The sequence below is a fragment of the Marmota flaviventris genome, chromosome 4, assembly GCF_047511675.1.
Source record: "Marmota flaviventris isolate mMarFla1 chromosome 4, mMarFla1.hap1, whole genome shotgun sequence".
NCBI lineage: Eukaryota > Metazoa > Chordata > Mammalia > Rodentia > Sciuridae > Marmota > Marmota flaviventris.
In genome coordinates this window covers 163355742-163376175 of record NC_092501.1, presented here as the reverse complement: position 1 = coordinate 163376175, position 20434 = coordinate 163355742, and the positions used below count along the sequence as shown (strand labels likewise).

Genomic DNA, 20434 nt, shown 5'->3' with positions numbered 1-20434 from the left:
GAATAATGCTGGGATCAGTGCAGAAGTGCAGAAGTGCTGATTCCACTCCTTTGGATAGATACACAATAGTGGGACTGTTAGGCCATACGGTTCTATTTTTATTTTTAAAAGGATCTCCACACTGTTTTCCATAATGGCTGTATGAATTTATATTCTCAATCCAAATAATACTATTGATGGAAGAATATAAAGAAAATATGGTGGTTCTTATTTTATATTTCTAAGAAGTCAAAAAGCCAGAGATGCTAAAACAAAACCGACTGCGCGGTGATTTCAAGTGAAAACAAGCAACGGCTCCTTTGGGCATCTCTTCAAGTTCACACTTCACAGCTGTGGAGGGTGGTGCCAAGAAGACCAGGGCAGCGGGGGGGGGGGGGGCAGGAAGGCTGGAGCGCGGCTGGCGGTGCAGAGATGTGCTGCTGGTCTTCGTGGACACTTGTGTTCTGTGCTCACTCCCAGGAGCCACCTCCACCACCGTCACGGCAGGAGCCATAGAAGGGCGCAGGCAGCCAGGGCCAGATGGCGAATGAGGAGGTCGGGGCAGGCCCGGAACAAAGGAGCAGGAGAGGGTCTTCTGATGAGGTCAGCTTCCTGCTCGATGGAAGTGTGGTGGACACAGCGGGGACCCAATCAGACAGAGGGGTGCGTGGACAGGGAGGAGAAAAGGAGAGGAGGAAATTCCAGGGATCATAAAGAACAGGCCCAAACTACCCACCGGATTCCCAGCCCCTTCTCAGAGAAGTGTGTCTGCCACTTCTGAGACAGACCTGCTGCTTGCTTGCTGTCCCTGTGTCCTGTTCCTCAGTTCTTGCTGAGCAGAGACAACAAACCCAGTGTGCTTACACAGTAACTTCATGTCCTCAGAAGGGAACATGACTTGGGGCACGTCTGGTTGCTCTTCCCAAACAAGGGCTCTGGAGAACCTTCTCCTCCCCTGCAGACCCCCAGTGCCACACTGGAAGACAGCCGAAGATAACAAAGGCAACGGCCCCTCCACCTGTCTGGACCCCATGTACTTTCAGTGAAATGAGCGCAGTACATAGTATTCAGCTTTGTTTAAATGAGACGATTTGCCTGAGGCCCTTTAAATGTTAAGTGCTGAAAATCATAAGGAAGAATGCGTGGGATGCCTGGTGTGATGGCGAACACCAGGATGACAGGCTGTCTCCACAGTCTGGTAATAGGACTTGGTGCTCTGACCAAGGACTGCTTTTCCCCCCTCACAACGCCTACCTTAGATCCTAACTCCCCTGAGCTCAAAGGACTGTTCACGTTTGGTTCCCTACTAATTCTTCAAGCTTAAAATGATGACTGACCAGCCTACAGAAGACATGCAGCAAATTCTTATTAAATGAACTAATTCAACTTTAAACATAATACTGAATGACGACGTACTATGGCAACTAGACAAGCATTCTACTGTTCTTCTAGAAGGATTTTGCTACTAGTTTCTGTAATCTGGGAAATGAAATGCCAGCCATCATAAAGCTAGGATGTCCTCATGAGAGCCCTTGTTTACATTCTGGCTAGGGATATTATTTACTAAAATTTCTTTTGCAATGATTTAAATTTACTTCTTTTTACCAGATATTTCTTTTGGCACTACATCATCTCTTTCTGGCAATATTCTTACTAAAAAGATACAGCCCCTGTTTACTTGTTCTTATTTACTGTCTTATTCCTTTTCCACTCTACACCCTCAGCCACCCATGAACACAGGTGTGTGCACAAGCACACCCCCATACACGCTGTGCATGCAAACACAGAGATCATAATCTGTAAGATCAGAGTTAGTTGGCTGCAGTCCTAATCCTTGCCAGTGAGACAGCCTCACACAGTGTGCATTCTATGAATATGTGCCAGTGAATGAATTTCAGATCCTTTAAGAAAACAAACTAAACAATAAGTTAAAAGCTAACTATAAGCATAAACATTATAACCGATAATACATGTTTAAACTCATTTAGATTTTTAACATGAAAGTTAGACTATAGATCAATGCAAAGAAGAAAATATGCATTAAAACCTTCCCTGTAGAGTGCTTTTCTAAACCAATACACCTCACTCCTTACAGCAGATGCTTAAGAATTTGGGGTGCTGGGGCTGTAGCAGAGTGGTAAAGCGCTTGCCTCGCATGTATGAGGCACTAGGTTCAATCCTCAGCACATACAAATAAAATAAAGATATACAAATAAATACAAATAAAGATATTGTGCATCCATCTACAACGAAAAAAATATATTTATATTATAATCGTATATTTACATATATAACTTATATTGGAAGTAAATTCCAAGAGCATTAATATTATTACTAGTCAATAGGTAAAACGCTGGTGTACCTTCTATATATAAGGTATGAAATTTCCAGTTTTAAATCTTCAATGCATTTAAGTGTTTTCAAGCATTTTAACAATTAATATTTAATTTTACATGTTAATGTATATAAGAGTGACAAAGTAATATGTGAACACAATTTTCATGTATTTGTGAAAATGTCTGCCTTTCAAGAACACACCTTTCCTCCTCTAATACACATCAAAGAGTATTAGATAAATTTTAGGATGCAAAATATTATAGAAAATCTGTGCTTCACTAATGGTTATTTTTATTCTATTTTCTGAAAGTTAAACTCCCAATATTGCACTTTCGGTGTTGGCTCTCTGGGACCACAAAGGGCAGCCAATGTTTAGCTGTCCACTGGTTCACTTCTCTTGATTTTTTTTTTCCATTTTATTACTTAAAACTGATGGAAATAATAATTGTGAGATGGAAAGCATAACACTTTTCAAAAGGTGGATGAAGTAAATCAACTCAAGAAGCAGGGTTTTGTTATGTAAAACAAACGTGGTTTGGTATGGTAACTTAGTCCTTGCAGCCAAGTCATCATATGCTGGTTCTGTGCACGTGGAGTGCTAGGAACTTAACAGAAAACAAAGCCAGGCGTGGCCACGTGGGCTGACCTGCCTGAGAGGCAGTGAGGCCACTGAGGGTCTGTGAGCGGGAGACAAGTGGGCACTTGTATATTCTAGAAATATCTGCTCTGTGGCTACCAGGTAAGAAAAGGTGCACGTGGTTCACACCAGGAGGCAGATGTGAGAGGAGAGGAGGAGGCTAATTGAAAACGCATTTAGGAGAGAGCTGACAGCTTTAGATCACTGTGATTACAAGAGGCGGTGGAGAATAACACCCAGGACTCTGAAGTGGATGAAGGCGCACATGGTCGTGGAGAGTGGGCACTGGGGGCTGAAGAGAAGTGGGCAGAGTTCTAGAACTCGGACGGAGGCACCAGGATATTCGAGACGCTCAATGAACAGAGGCTACGTAGGCTTGGGGCTCAGGACAGTGATGTGGACTAGGGGCACACCTGTGGGCCACCAGCATATAGCATCAAATGACCTCAAGGAAGACTAGGGAATTCCAGAGGAATAAGGGGAATGGAGAGAGGATGGGACTCATGGGAGTCTGAAGATCACCACTGTTCAGGAAGTACCTCTAAGGCTAAAAAGAAGCGCCCAGCATGCAGAAAAAGGGGTAGAGAAACATTCAGGGAATGAGATTCCTATGGAGAAGAGGCATTGGCTATCGACCTCTACGGAGATACTGAAAACAGAGCTCATGGAACCTCCACGAGAAAAGGAAGTCGAGATACTTCCACCACCAACGTGGGTTAAAACGTGGAGCAGAATGGGAGAAGCAGAGAGGGGCACCTTCTCTCAGGTAACATAAGGGTGGGGAAAGTAACGGAGGCCACCCTGGGGCTGGGTGAAGGAAAGCCAGGCAAGTGCTGTACCTGGCCCAGGCCCGGAGACTGCTCCGGGAGCCACGGAGCCGAGCGGCTCTCACCCCTCAGGATCGCCCGCCCCACAACCCAGGAAGTTCCAGTGCTACCTAGAGGGGCCTTGGGGAAGTCTAGGAGGGAACAAGACACTCCTTCAAATCAAGGTTAGAGAAAATGAACTTGTACAAAGCAAAATGAGATGGAAATGTGTTTACAATTTGAAGGAATAGAAAACTGAAAGACACAAAAGGAGTAAAGGATCCCCACGATGTGCAGCATGGAAGCTCGGACGAGGACTGGCACCGACTTTAGAGTCTACAGGGGACGGTGTGCCAGGGAGGGTTGGAGTGCGGCTTCACTGACTTCCTATGGCTGCTACAACAAATTGCCCCAAACTGAGCGGCTTCAGACAACGCGGTTTTCAGAATTCTCATCCTGCAGGCTGTGTTCCCCATGAGGCTCCCGGGGAGAATCTATTTCCTGACTGTGTCCAGGTTCTAGAGCTGGCCCACGCTCCTTGACCCTCGGCCCGTCCACCTTGACAACCTGCTTCCCAGCCACACTGCCTCCTCTGAGCCCAGCACTCCTGACCTGCTCTTAGGGGGGCCTTTGTCCTTGGCCTGCACCTACCTGGCCATTGTGACGACCCCGGGAGCTAGAGCCGAGTCCCGTCTGTGAGCTCCTCTTTGCCATCCCAGCATTCGGGGACCAGGCTGTGGGCATCTTTGGGGGAGGCGTTATTCTATGTATAGTCAACACTCTGAGCACCAAAAAAGTGTGGAATTTTAAAGTTAATAAAATCTTGAGTATATTCAGGTGAGAAAGTCAAAGTCGCATAACAAGAAGAAAAAACGATTCTTGCCTCACTTTTCTCAATGTGCCTAATAGCACCAAGAGACAATGGTGAAATTCCTAGGAAATCCTCAAGAGGGGAACAGAATTCTCTTTCTAGCCACCGACCCTTCAAGTATAATGACCGTAAGGAAATAGCTGTGATAATGCAAATGCTGGCTATGCACTGCCCCCAGGTGCTTTCAGTAAACCAGCACAGAAGAAAATTCAAGCAAACAATGCAAGGAGAGGGACAGCACCAGGATTTGCCAGGACAGCTGAACACTGTCATCCTAGAGGCGAGACAAGAACACATGGGAAAGTGCGTCTGTGGAAAAGAGGAAAATTGCTTTACAATGTCCCAGTGTAGAAATCATATCAGTAACAAATATTGGCAATTAGAGGGCAAGATATATTAAGTTCATCATCTGCCTCACTTACAGCAGCTGGGGCTCAACAAATATAATGTAAAGTGACAGATCGAGTCATGGAAATATAAATATTTTAAAAGTACATAAACACTGACAAATATCATAGTACTGTCCAAAAAATTTAAAAAATGGTAGTAGACAAAAGGACAGAAGAAATAGAGAAGAACATGAATAATATCTTAGACCAGAGAAAAGAATCAATAGATATTTTCCAAAAATATAACTGTAGATGTCATACTAATGTGGAAAAATGGCAGAGTAGAAACTTCAAAGAATCAGTCCACTGAATCAACAACTAAACTGTTAAGAAAGGATGTAATCAACTTTGGGGGGTGTGCAATCTAATAAGAAACCTACACCAAACAAGGCAGACCTTAGTGCAGAAAGAGGAGCAGAGTTTAGTGCAAAATTTCAGCAACTTGTGGTACTTTTTCTTGCCCACTTTCCATACCCAACTCTCCAGTTTGGCAGCATGCATGGAGATGGAGACCTGAATTCTGGTGGCAGTTTGCTTGTGTCTCTGACACAAGCATTTGCTTACAAAATATTACGACCATGCATTCAGGGCTGCCTGGGGCCTCCATTTATGTAGAAACAGCTTCCCAGGCTGACATCAACCAAAAGCACTTACAGAAATACCCAAGCCCAGCCAGCCGAAGCTTGGGACAGAAGATAGGTAAGCAACAGACTTCTCGACAATCCTATGAAAGAGGAGGCTAGGGAGGAAGACTTCAGAAAATACAGGCTTTGAAAGGCTACTGCACATCCTCAGAGAATTTGGAGTGCAATTGAGCATGACAGGACCAGAGGCATCCTCAAAAATGGGCTGAGAGGACACCAGTCTTGCCCCACAGGCTTATCTTTGGGCTCTGTGCCAGCAGGAGGTGAAGACCAAGGCAGAACTGCAGGCAACCTAAGATTGTTGAAAGATCCAGGCATTGATAGTCAATCTGCAAATAAGAAACCTATTTAAACTTTATTTTTGGTTTCTATTGTTTTAAGAATCTTCATCAGGGTTGGTGTAAAGAGAAGGAAATCTCTATCAGACTGACTGCAAATCTAAGGAATCGGATTCCACGGCCACTCGGGACAAGGAATAGTCTTTGTGTAAAATATTTTTAAAAAGTTAATAAAGAAATGAACAACTTCAGCTCACAACAATAAACAACAGAAAACTCTGCAGATGTCAGGGGTGATGGTGTCTGATTTCCAGAATTACTACGTTTGATGTTGAAGCGGATCGGTTTTCAACAAGAGTTTAATGCATACAAAGAAAGAGGAAAATTATGGAGCAATCACAGGATGAAAAATTGACAAACAATCCCTAAGAATGCCCAAATGTCGAACTCACAAGGTGAAGTCTTCAAATCTCTGAAACAGCTAAGAAAAACCATGGAAGAACAACTTCAGAAAATGAGGATAATGATTTACAAATAATTGGATGATTTTGACTGAAAGGTCAAAAGTATTGAAAGGAGCCAAATAGAAATTTTGGAGGCTAATGTAAAACTACTGAAATAAAAGCCACCACTGAAGGGGTTAAACCAGACTTGAGCAGGCAATGCAAAATCTCAGAATTTAAGTTATCCAAGAGGAAGAAAGAAAAAGTAATGAAAACTTGATTATATGAATCCAGGATATAGAATTAATTTTAAATTGTTTTCCTATATACCAGTCATGAACAAGTGGATGTGAAATTTTTTTTAAAAAAATGCCATTAACATTTTCATTCCAAAATGAAATCCTTGTGTGTAATATAAATGTATAATACCAATATAAGTAAATCTACAAAACTGAAATGAGTCAAAGAGAAGCTAAATGCACAAATATTCTATGGTCATGGATAAGAGGACTCAGTATTGTCAAGATGTTGGTTCTTCCCAACATAATACATAAATTTAATCCCAATCAAAATTCTAGCTAGGTATTTTATGGGTATCAAGAGAGTCTAAAGAATAGGTGGAGATGCAAAAGACCCAAAAAAGCCAATGCACTATTGAAGAGCAGAGATGGAGAACTAATACTACCTGACTTTAGGACTTACTGAAAAGCTGCAGTTATCAAGAGAGTATGGTGTTAGAGAACAAACAGATCAGAACCCAATATGAGCCCCAAAATAAACTCTCACAAATTCAACTGATATTTTGACAAAGGACAAGGTAGTACAATGGAAGAAAAATAAAAGCCTTTTTAAAAAAGACTCCTGAACAACTGGACATTCATATGCAAAAAAAAATTAACCCAAACTTTGTATCTTTCATAAAAATTAACTCAAGATGGATCACAGACCAAAGTGTAAAACACAAAGCTATACAACTCCAAGAAGGTATCATAAGAAAATCTAGATGGTCTTGGGATTGGTGATGACTTTTTAGTTATGATACTAAAAATCCACACCAAAATATAATAAACTGAAATTCATTAGTACTAAAATTTCGTGGTCTGCAAAAGACATTGTCAAGAAAATGAAATCATGCATCACATAATTGGAGAAAATATTTCCAAAAAGATGTATCTGAGAGAGAACCCTTACCCAAGAAAATATGAAGAATTCTTAAAATTCAACCATAAGAAAGCAACTGGTAAGACGTGGGGATGAGTGGAGGAACTTTGGTTTGGGCAAAGGGGAGGGAGGGCAGGAGGGGACACGGGGTAGGAAAGATGGTAGAATGAGACGAATATCATCTAGGTATATGTATGCTTGCATGAATGGTGTGACCCTACTTTTTGTACAACCAGAGAAGTGAAAAATTGTGCTCCATTTGTATGCAATAAATTGAAGAGCATGTTGCTGTCATGTACAACTGATTATTTGCTTTTTTAAATTTATTCTAATCTGGTTTAGAAATGGCTCAAACCCTTAGCAGACCCCTCACAAAAAAGATATACAGACGGCAAATAATGGTATAAAGAGATACTCCATATGATTTCATCAGAGAAATGAATATTTAAAACAATAATTAGATAGCATTATACATCTCTTAGAATGGCAAGAAACCAGAATATTGACACCAAAATCCAGCAAGGGAGTTGGCCAACAGGAGCTCTTCTTTGTTGCTTTTGGTAAAGAAAAATGGTGGATCTGTTATGCAAGTGTTTCTTACAAAATTCAACGTATTTTTATCATATAATCTAGAAAAAACACTTCCTGGTACTTAAAGAAGTTAAACTTTTGTTCATACAAAAATTTGCACTTCAGTGTTCATAACAGCTTCAAAACTCATAATTGCCAAACTTGGTACCACCCAAGATGTTCTTCAGTAGGTAAATGGACGAACTGTTGACCATCTAGACAATGAAATATTATCCAGCACCAAAAAAGAAATGAGTTTTCAGGCCATGAAAAGACATGGAGGAAAGTCAAATGCATATCACAAAGATAACAAGTGACTCCAAAAATGTTTATACCTTCCTCTCCATTTTTCTTTGAACCAAACCGGCTCTAACAATAAAGTTTTAAAAGAATGAAGAAAAATCAACACATCGTTCTAAGATACCATTAAGCAGACTAACATGCATTATGGTAGTCACAGAGGGAAAAAATATAGAGAAAAAATGGCTAAACTATTCCCAAATTTGAACAAAATCATAAATCTGCATTTACTAGAAGTAGGATAAACATATACTCTAAGCAGGATAAACACAAAGGTATCCACACCAAGACTCATTATAATCAGGCTATTGAAAGACAAAGGAGGGTATCTTGAAGGATACCAAAGAGAAGCAATCTTTCAAGCACAAGCTATGTTGAATAAGATTGACAGCTAAAGTCTTACAAAAAACCATGGAGACCAAAGGCAAGGAGAAAATATAGTCACAGTGCTTCTGGAGCAACTGTCAGCCTAGTATTCTAGATCTGCAAAATATCCTTCAGATGTAAAGGATAAAAATGCTCCTTAATACATAAAAACATGGTAGCTCATCAGCAGTAGACCTACCCTAAAACAAGTGTCAAACAGATGACTTCAGATTGAAATAAAAGGATGCTAGTTAGAAATCTGAAGATACATGAAGAAACAAGAACATAGATAAAGGTCCTGTATGGATAAATATAAAAACTATTGTTGTTGTGGTTTTAGTTTGTAACTTCTCATTTTGTTATGTGGTTTAAAAGACAAATACATAGAACAATAATTATTAGGTTAACACATAATATATAAGCATGGATTTTTGTGACAACGGTGACGTAAAAAGAAGTTGTAATGAATTCAAACAAGGTTGTTATAAATTTAGGGTGCTTATTAAAATTGCCCAGAGTAAGAACTAAGTAAGAAATGCAGGAAAGGTAATTAGGAAGAATAAAAATGGCATAGATGTAAATGTCTATTAAACACTAAAGACAAAGTAATGAAGGAACTGAAAAGCAAAACATAATTATGAAACATCAGAATGACAGAATTACTCTTTCCTCATTAGTAATCACTTCAAATGGGTTAAATTTTCAATTAAAATAGATTGGTGAGATAGATTAAAGAAATTTGATCCATTATAAATGGATCACATAGGATTCACTTTAGATTCCAAAACACAAATAGGTCAAAAAATTAAGCAATGGAAATTGTGCATTTTGCAAATAGTAGCCAAATATTTCTGGGGTAGCTATACTGATATCAAACATGATACAAAGTAAGCCAAAAATTGTCATAAGAGACAAAGGTGCTGAAATAGCTATTTTACTCAATTGCTATAGGATCACTATTCACAATAGTCAGAATAGCCATCAATGGATGGATGGACAAATTATGGTTCACCTATAATGGAACATCATTCATCCATTATTTATCAAGAGGAACAAAGTACAAATATGGACTACAACATGGACAAACCTGCAAACATCATTCTAAGCGAAAGGAGCCGATGCTAAAAGCCACACATGCCATGATCACGTTTATGTGAATAATCATAGAGACAGAACTGAGTGTGGCTCCAGAGGGTGGAGAGGTGGAGAAATGGCACCAACAGTTGACGGATGCAGGGTTTTCTCTTGGACTGATGAAATGAGCAGGAGCGAGCTGGTCACAAAACACTGAGTGTGCTAAACACTAATGAGTAGGCACCTTGGTTTTATATTATGTGTGTCTGGCTTCAGTAGACAGATATAGTTATAAATACTAGGGATCCACACTCAAAGATGGCAAATAGTCGACATAGTAGGCAAATGGTTCAAACTGTAAAATAGAAATTCTTAAGGTGTAAAACTGCACAATTTATCAGCATATGATGAATAAAATCAAACCAAATTTCTCAAATTAGTAAATGTGAATATGATTATATCACCCAGCAGATGAGCCTCATTTTAAGATGAGATCAAAAAGTAAACCCCAGCTGTGTTCTGTGAACATGGGCACACATGAAACAAATTACTCCAAGAAAGTTAAAAATAAAATTTTTGGAGAAAGTCGTACTTAGGAGATATAAATGAAAAATAAAATATTTCAGACAGGGCCTCCTCCAGCGACCAGCAAACACCTGACAGAGCCTAGAAAACTTGCACTACAGAACATCCTCAGCAAAATATTCCATGAAGAAGAAATGAAAAACAAGGAAGAAAATCAGCAGAGGGGGAGGTGTTACACCAAAGGGAAAACTAATCAATGGAGAAACTGAGTCAAGTTAAATACAAAAAAATAAACAAAAATGGCTGGGAATACAAATCATGTCTGAATAATGACCCTTAATGTTAATGGCCTAAACTCACCAATTAAAAGACATAGACCGGCATATTGGATTAAAAAAACATCCAACAATATGCTGCCTCCAAGAGACTCATGTCAGAGGAACAGACATCCACAGAATGATGGTGAAAGGTTAGGAAAAATCATAGCACTCACATGGACTGAGGAAGCAAGCAGGGGTTTCCATCCTCATATCAAATAAAGTAGACTTCAAGCCAAAGTTTATCAAAAGGGATAAAGAAGGACACTACATACTGCTCAAGGAAACCAAACACCAATACTTGACAATTATAAGTACATATGCTCTGAACAATGGAGCATCTACATTCATCAAATAAACTCTTCTCAAGTTCAAGAGTCAAATAGACCACAACACAATAATTCCAGTAACTTTAATACACACACCACTGGATAGATCTTCCAAACAATAGCTAAACTATAGAACTCAATCATACAATCAATAACTTAGACTTAACTGACATATATAGAATATTTCATCCTTCAACAAGCAAGTACACTTTCTTCTCAGCAGCACATGGATCCTTCTCTGAAAAAGACCATATATTATGCCACAAAGCAACTCTTTGCAAGGTATTATCTCTGCTGTTTTATATTTGCTTTCTATCAGATCACAATGGAATGAAATTCGAAATCAATGATAAAAAAGCTACTCCAACACCTGGAGACTAAATAATATGCTACTTAATGAACAATGGGTTGCAGAAGACATCAAGGAGGAGAGTAAAAAAATTTTAGAGGTGAATGAGAACAGATATAGCATATAAAAATCTCTGGGACACTATGAAGGCAGTCCCAAGAGGAAAGCTCACTGCATGGAGTTCATTCCTTTAAAGAAGAAAAAGGCAACAAACTACTTAACATTACTTCACAAAGCCCTAGAAAAAGAACAAATCAATACCAAAAGCAGATGAAGAAGGAAATAATTTAAATCGGAGCTGAAATCAATGAAATGAAAACAAAAGAATCAACTGGAAAAACTGACAAAACAAGTTGGTTCTTTGAAAAAAAAAATAAATAAAACTGGCAAACCCCTTAGCTGTGCTAATGAAGAGAAGGAGAGAGAACTCAAATTACTAACATGGTGAAAAAGGAAATATCACAACAGACACTACAGAAATACAGAAGATAATTAGAAATTATTTCGAAAATTTGTACTCCAATAAAATAAAAAAAAAATCGAAGGCATCGACAAATTTCTAGAGTCACTAGCTTTGCACAATTTGAATCAGGATGATATACACAATTTAAACAGATCAATTTCAAGCGATGAAATAGAAGATGCCATCAGAAACCTACTAACCAAGAAAAGTCCAGGACTGGATGGATACACAGCTGAGTTCTACAAGACCTTTAAGGAAGAACGAATACCAACATTCTTCACATTTATTTCAGGAAATAGAAAAAGAAGGAATACTTCCAAACTCATTCTGTGAGGCCAATACCACCCTGATTCCAAAACCTGACAAAGACACATCAAAGAAAGAGAACTTCAGACAAATACCTCTATGAACATAGATGCAAAAATTCTCAATCTGGCAAATCAAATACAGAAACATATCAAAAAGATTGTGCACCATGATCAAGTGGGGTTCATCCCAGGGATGCAAGGTTGGTTCAACATATGGAAATCAATAAATGTAATCAATCATATCAATAGACTCAAAGAGAAGAATCATATGATTATCTCCATAGATGCAGAAAAAGCAATCAACAAAATATATCACCCATTCATGTTCAAAACACTAGAAAAACTAGGGATAACAGGAACATATCTCAACACTGTAAAAGCTATCTATGCTAAGCCCCAGGCCAACATCATTCTAAATGGAGAAAAATTGAAAGAATTTCCTGTAAAAACAGGAACAACAGAGGGATGCCCTCTTTATTTACTTCTACTTAACACAGTTCTTGAAACACTGGCCAGAGCAATTAGACAGATGAAAGAAATTAAAGGAATACGGATATGAAAAGAAGAATTCAAATTAGCACTATTTGCCAATTATTTGATTTTTATACCTAGAAGACCCCAAAAATTCCTCCAGAAAACTTCTACAACTAATAAATGAATTCAGCAAAGTAGTTATAAATCAAAGGCAATTCTCTATATCAGTGACAAATCCTCTGAAAGGGAAACGAGGAAAAAAAAACCACTTTCAATAGCCTCAAAAAAAAAAAAATGCTTGGGAATCAACAAAAGAGGTGAAAGACCTCTACAATGAAAACTACAGAACACTAAAGAAAGAAATTAAAGAAGACCTTAGAAGATGGAAAGATCTACCTTGTTTTTGGATAAGCAGAATTAATATTGTCAAAATGACCATACTACCAACAGCACTATACAGATTTAATACAATTCCAATCAAAATCCCAATGACATTCCACATAGAAATGGCTAAAGCAATCCTTAGCAATAAGAGTGAAGCAGGTGGCATCAATGTACAAGAGCTTAAACAATACACAGAGCAACAGTAATAAAAAGAGCATGGTATTGGCACCAAAATAGACTTGTAGACCAAAGGTACAGAATAGAGGACACAGAGAAGAACCCACATAACTACAGTTTTCTCATATTAGAAAAAGGTGCTAAAAATGTACATTGAAGAAAAGATAGCCTCTGGTGTTGGAAAAAAAAAAACTGGAAATTCATCTGCAACAAAATGAAATTAAACCCCTGTATCTCACCATGTACAAAACTCAGAGTGGATCAAGGACCTAGGAATTAAACCAGAGACACTGCACCTAATGGAGATTAGGGCCTACTTTTTCTCCTATTATGTCAGATTAGGCCCTGAATTCCTTAATACTCCTATAGCACAAGAATTTAAATCCATATCATTTATTGATTCTTGATTTTTTTTTTTTTTTTAACTAAAAAGCTACTTCTCAGCAAAAGAAACAGTGAGGTGAATAGAGAGCCTATATTTTGGGAGCAAACTTTTACCACACACATTAGAGCACTAATCTCTAGGATATATAAAGAACTCAAAAATCTTAACACCAAAAAAAAAAATCAGTAAACAGACCAAGGAACTGAACAGACACTTCTCAGAAGAGGATATACAATTCATTAACAAATATATTAAATGTTGAACATCTCTATCAATTAGAGAAATGCATACCAAAACTAAAGATTTCATCTCACCCCAGTCAGAATGGTAGCTACTATGAAGACAAACAACAATAAGTGTTGGCAAGGATGTGGGGAAAAAGGTACACTCATACACTGCTGGTGGGATTGCAAATTGGTGCAGCCAATATGGAAAGCGGTATGGAGAATTCTTGGAAAACTTAGAATGGAACCACCATTTGACCCAGCTATCCCTCTCCTAGGTCTATACCCAAAGGACTTAAAAACAGCACAATACAGGGACACAGCCCCATCAATGTTTATAGCAGCACAATTCACAATAGCTAAACTGTGGAACCAACTTATATGCCCTTCAGTAAATGAATGGATAAAGAAACTGTGGTATATATACATAATGGAATACTATTCAGCATTGAAAGAGAATAAAAGCATGGCATGGAATTGGAGAATATAATGCTAAGTGAAATTAGCCAATCCCCAAAAATCAAATGTATAATGATTTCTCTGATAGAAGGATACTGATTTATAATGGGATTTGTGGGGGGATCATGGTAGGATTAGATGAACTCTAGATAGGACAAAGGGGAGGGAGATGAAAGGAGGGAGCACGGGAGTAGAAAAGATGGTGGAAATGAGATGGTAATGTCCATCTCGTTACCCTAAGTACATGTATGAAGACATGAATAGTGTGACCGTTTTGTGTACTAGCAGAGATCTGAAAAATCGTGCTCTATATGTACACAATGAATTGTAATGCATTCTGCTGTCATACCTAACAAATTAGAATAAAAATAAAATGGAAAAATAACTGAAAAAATATTATGTTGCCACTATGGCAGTTTCTCCTAGTTTTTTAAAAAATCCCTTTACTCTTTAAATTACTGAATATGTTCTGTAATGCTTGTCACATATTAATGTCAGCATCAAGAAATAAGGTGACAAGTGCATTGAAACAAAAATAACACTCATTGGCTATTAATAGCCAGCCTGTATTGGTTAGTTGACGTTATTGTCTTAAATGATATTTAATCATTTTAAATTTTGTACATTTTATAACTCCCAAGCGCTCTAGAAATGATAAGTAGCAAGTTCAGAATTACTTGCTCTTAAGAGACTTTGTCCACCCAGTGTCCCCCAGTTGGCTCTCCCTACACATCCCATATTTTTCTACACTTGATTGTCAGTCTGCCCCATTAGACTATCAGGCTCTTCAGGGCAGGGACCAGTTCTAACATCTTCATTACTGTGTCCCTAGAATTAAAGGGAACATAGTAAATGCCTAATGAATAAAGGAATAAATGTGACTTAGAAGTTTAAAAAAATAAAGTATTTCAACTCTATATTGAAAAGACATGATGGAACTCTCAAAGTCTTTATAAAATAATCAGCTAGAAGACTGAATGAAAGAAAATACCCCCTGTCTGTAACAGAATCTGAAAGGATAAAACTGGCATGTAAAACTATTAAGAAGATATATATAGCATCTACAAGAAGAAAATTCCAAACACAGCGAAGGAGACGGAAGAAGACTGAACAAATGTAAAAATATATCATGTTCTCTGGCAGGATTTGAATAGGACTCCTGTTATCATGACAGAATATTCCATAATTTATAAATATAATGAGACCCAACAAAAATATTAGACCTTTTCCTTTATAAACAGATAAGCTAATTCTACTGTTAATTAGAAATAAGAACAAGAAATTCTTAAAAATGAGGGGAAAAAATGACTCGCCAGATGGCAATATAAAGTCCAAATAACACAAATTATATTTTTTGGGTCTTGAATAGACAGATAAATCAACATAATAGAAAAGTAAAATAAATGTTGAAATAAAACAAATTGACTCAAATATAGAAACTTAACATAAACTTAACATTGTTAAGCAATATTAGAACAATGAGCTATTTAATATGAATTTCTGGCACAATGCATAGCTGTCTGGGTAAAAAAAAAACACTGGTTGCATACCTTACCTTTTATGCCAGGATAAAGATCAAATAGATGAAATATTACGTTATAAAAATGATGAAATCATTAGAAAGAACTAGAGAGTCTTTGTGGGTGTCTCTGAAGAGTGGGATGCCTTTTAAATCGCAACTCTAACTCCAGACTCATTAAGAACACACTGATAAATTCCATACACAAAATAATTCCACTGTTATAAAAAATCAGAGGGCAAACGATATTAAGATAGAAAATGCTTGTAATTCATAATTTGAATAACTAGTGTTTAACAGATAAAGAGATATATAGAAATCCACTTACAAATGACCAGGAGCCCAACAGAAAAATGGGAAGAATAGAAACAAGAAACTCACAGAAAAGGAAACTGAAATAAAATGAAAAATCACAAGAATATAAAGACAGAAATACCAATTGGTCTAAAAGTATACAAAAAGGGACCCATGTGTGTCATAGTAAAGGAAATCAAATTAAGAGATACTGATTCTTTACCAGAAGTTCTTCTGTTCCCTGTGGTAGCATAACACTCAGTAACCACTGGAAAATCAGAATCACTTGAAAATAACTGTGCAAACTCAAAGTATCTCATATATATAGACGGACACAGGAGAATTGAGGCATGTACATAGTTATTCCTTGATGCATAATCATTGCAAAAGATTGCTACTATGTCTATTGGTAGGGAACTGGTTGAATACATTATCTTTATACAATGTCATACTGAGCAGCTTTTTTTAAACAGTGAAGAAAATTGTCTACTTATAGACATAATAACTGCAATATGCATTGCTAAGTAAAGAAAATTGGTTATAATTTTGTTTTCAAACGCTGTGTGTTACAAGTACAGAACATTATGTTTAGTTTACAGAATGGGGAATCGGAACAATATTCTAATTTCTTTGTTTACCTACAGAGAGGGTTGAAGTCTACACAAGGAAAAAAAATGTGGTAAGTGGGAGTGGATGGAAACAGATTGAAAGAGGAGCAAGGATTTTCAATCCACACTTCTGTGCTTTTTCATTTATTTGCATCACATGAATGTGCTAGGTATTTAAAAATTAAATTAAAATTCTGGGAAAAACAAACAAAAGACCTTGGTCTACACTACCCAGCCCCTCTAGCCTTTTGCTGATTTGTGCAGCCTCCTTTTCCCCTGAAAAGTAGGGGGTGTTGTGGATGAGTGGTCCCCCAAAGTTTCATGAGCTGAAGACTTGGTCCCCTGTGTGATAGTGTTCTGGGGTGAAGCTCTGGGGAAGAGAGTGGACCATCGGGGCTCTCAACTAGTCAATGGATTAATCCATCTGATGATTCATAATTTAAGTGGAGACTGGAGGCTAGCTGAGGACGTGGGTCACTGGGGGCGTGCAGGAAGGGTATGCCTTGTCCCTGCAATGCTAAGATAAAGACATAGCAATTATAAGAGATTCAAAGTAATAGATGAGAACAGCCCTTCTCCTTGAAACCTCCTTGCCTATGGCCTGGGTAACACGGTCATCTGCAGACTTGAGATGCTATGTGACGCAGTAACTTAACAATAGACCATCTCTTCCAGAAAGTCCTGTGGGCCTGTGCAGGGGGGACAGGTCACTGGGCACAGCTCTTCTTCACAAAATGAACGCTGCCTCTGGAAGGCCCTGCACACCCAGCCCCAGGCCCCCCGCAGAGGGGGGAAGTTCTGCGCTCTCCAGAGTGGCCCTGGCATGCTGGAGTGGTGGGAAGCCACCAGCTCTCCAGCAAGGTCACTACACTCTAAAGGGCAGGCTCACACCCGAGCACAGATACTGTGGCTTTCTGCAGGAGTGCAACTGTGTTTTGCTTTGCGTTTGGGGGGGTTTTGTGTTTTGTGTTTTTAGCCAAATGTGCAAGTTTTTCTTTCTTTCTTTCTTTCTTTTTTTAATTGTACCTTTGGTCCTTTTCTCAGGAAACAGGAAATAGTTCATATCAGTGCAGCCAGGTCACAGGAGTGTGCGGCAAACTGGATTCCACAAGTCAGTTACTTTTCAGAGTAGGACTTCTTGGACTCAATGATTTGTTAATGTGCCTTGTGAATCCCAAAGGGAAATAAATACGGGATGCTATGTTTCCAAACTTACTGTAAAACCCTGTGTCAGGGACCACTTCTCTGGATTAGTATTCTGGGTCACACATTTTGGCAGATGATGCTAAAAGGTCATTCTCCATGACCTTGTTTTTGGCCATTATTACAAAAATACTTCTCTAGAACTAAAGCAAACAAAAACTTCAAATAAGTGAAAAAGTTTAAAACACTCTACACCTACGAGAAAATGGTAAACTACTAAGCATGTATTTGACATTAGAGAGTTTTCACAAAAATATATTTTATAGAATATGTTAATCCTATTTCTATTTTCATCTATTGGGATTTCCACTACCACATATAGTAAAATTATTATTTGTGAGCCTGGTCTTCCATCATTATAGAAGCTGAAGTGATTTCCAAATAATAAAGTAACTTTTGATTTTAATGTTTAGTTGTAGGATAGTCTAATGATTTACACCATCTAAGTATCAGTGCTTCTAAGGCATTCTGTTTACTAGATAATTACTAGTGCAAATATTATTCCCCATTCACTTTGAATGAATGTAAGTGAATTATGTCTGACTAAGAATTTCAAAGTGGCTGTCTTGAGATGCTGTTGAAATACAGTCTCTAAGCTGGGAACTTTCAGGTGTGATTGTACTGGACTGAGTCACGGCAGACACTACTGGGCTATCCCTTTACCTTTACGAATCGTTGGTGTGTCGCTGTCTGCAATCAGTTGCAAGCAGTCTTGAGTAACTGAAAAGCAAAAGTTCATCATTTTAATTACTTGAGTAGGAATGACAAGGGAGCTAAGATGACTAAAAATACAAAGCGACAGACTCGGTCTCCCGGGGAGGCTAAACCAAACACACCTCTTACATGACTTGTGTGATCTTAGTCTTAAGTCACTTTATGAAATTGACCCATTTACTTTAATATCTGTGCTGGAAATTCGTGACACTTTTGCAACGCTTCATACTGTGGAGGCACAGCAAGCGTGGCATTGTGGAGTGGAATCAAAGTTGCTTTGAAATATCAGCTACATAGAAAACATACTTGGTTATTTTGTTTTTCAAGTTAGCCAAATAAAACAGCTAAACTTATCAGATCAGTTTGAAACATCATTTGTTGAAACATAAAACCAACATTAAATAATAACTCACTGCTACTGGAAATACACTAAGGCTTAGCCTACTCTACATCCTTGTATCCTCCCAAGAACCCTAAAAACTAGGTATCTTAAACTAAGGTTTAGAAAGGGTCTTGTTCAGGACCTCAGAGATAGAAAGTGACCAGACAAGAATTTAAGTCCTGTTTGTTTAACTTGGGAGCCAAAGTCAAGTATTTTTGGCAAAATCCTTTGGACAGAAGAGAGAAAGAGGGAACATTGTTTAAAAATAAAATGTAACGACTTTGTGACACTGAGTTGTCAGTGAGGCTTCTGGGAAATGTCGATTCACATCCCAAATCACAGGTGGACTATTTCAGATGACATTCAGAGCAGTACATAACGACTGCCTTAAATGAAGAGAAAGGCCTTGGGTAAAGCCAAGGAAGAACAGGTTCTGTGGGTTGTATTGTGAGATAAAAGAAAAGCAGTAAGTATGCATGAAAAACCTGGACCCTAACCCTAAGCTTGCAGGTTTTAATTGAAGAAAATACTCTTCAGCAAAACCTTCATATTTTATAAACACATGCTTCTCCGTGTGCTTTCTACCAAGTGGATGTGATGGGGATGCCTTCCTTGGTATCAAGCTGAAAATTTCTGACATTTAAAACTCTGCATAATGGGGTTATACTTGTGTACTACTCTGAGGCTGTTAAAGGAAACTCTTAAGGGTTGATAACATTAAAAACTCTGTTTAGGAATTTCCCCCCTTATTTAAAGGTGGAAATAGAACATCCAAAATTACAACTTCCTTATACAGACGTGGAACTTCTCTCTTATTTATATGCTAATCTAATCATTTTGATTGCAGCAGAGAATTTTGATCTCCTCTGTGGATTCTTTTACTGATTGTGTGGAACAAAGGTCGCCACACCTGAGCCATAGGGACAGTATCATTCCTGTGGCTGACACTCCCCTATGACAGTCTTTAGAGGCATCACAATGGGCAGCAGAGTTGCCCTAAGGAAGGCTTTAATTCTCCAACTATAGTAGCTGGCTGAGAGGAAAGATTGACCTGCTCTGGGTTTCTGTGTTCTCCTCTAAAATGAAGACAGCAGTATTCAGCAAGTCGGCTTTGAGGGGTAAGAGGCAAACACACCTGGGAGCCTGGCACACGGGCAGCAGGTGGAACTGCTGTACAACTTGGGTTCCTCCCTCCCTCCCTCCCTCCCTCCTTCTCCACATGCTCTGGAGGGCCTGCACCGGACATTTGCTCAAACAGTGGGAATCTGTCTCGAGGAAATGCTGTCTCTAACTCTTCAGAACTGCAATGTCCCCCAAAACTCATGACAAAAATGCAGCTGCCCCAAAGCAGTTTAAGTAGGAGCTGAATTACATCAGCAATATTTAAATATTAAAGCTAATATTGTCCCTCTGTGTAAAATTACCAAGAACCATTTATCTTTCAACACTATGAATTCATATTTTA

At 38.4% G+C, this 20434-nt stretch overlaps 1 protein-coding gene across 1 annotated transcript in view; it reads right to left on the bottom strand.

The window, feature by feature from the left end:
• Tnfsf13b (TNF superfamily member 13b) overlaps positions 1–20434 on the bottom strand; it is a 34886-nt gene that overhangs the window by 8132 nt on the left and 6320 nt on the right. Inside the window, exon 3 of the mRNA XM_027938862.2 lies at positions 18537–18593. Within this exon, the coding sequence (XP_027794663.1) occupies positions 18537–18593 (57 nt within the window). The remainder of the gene's footprint in view (positions 1–18536; positions 18594–20434) is intronic.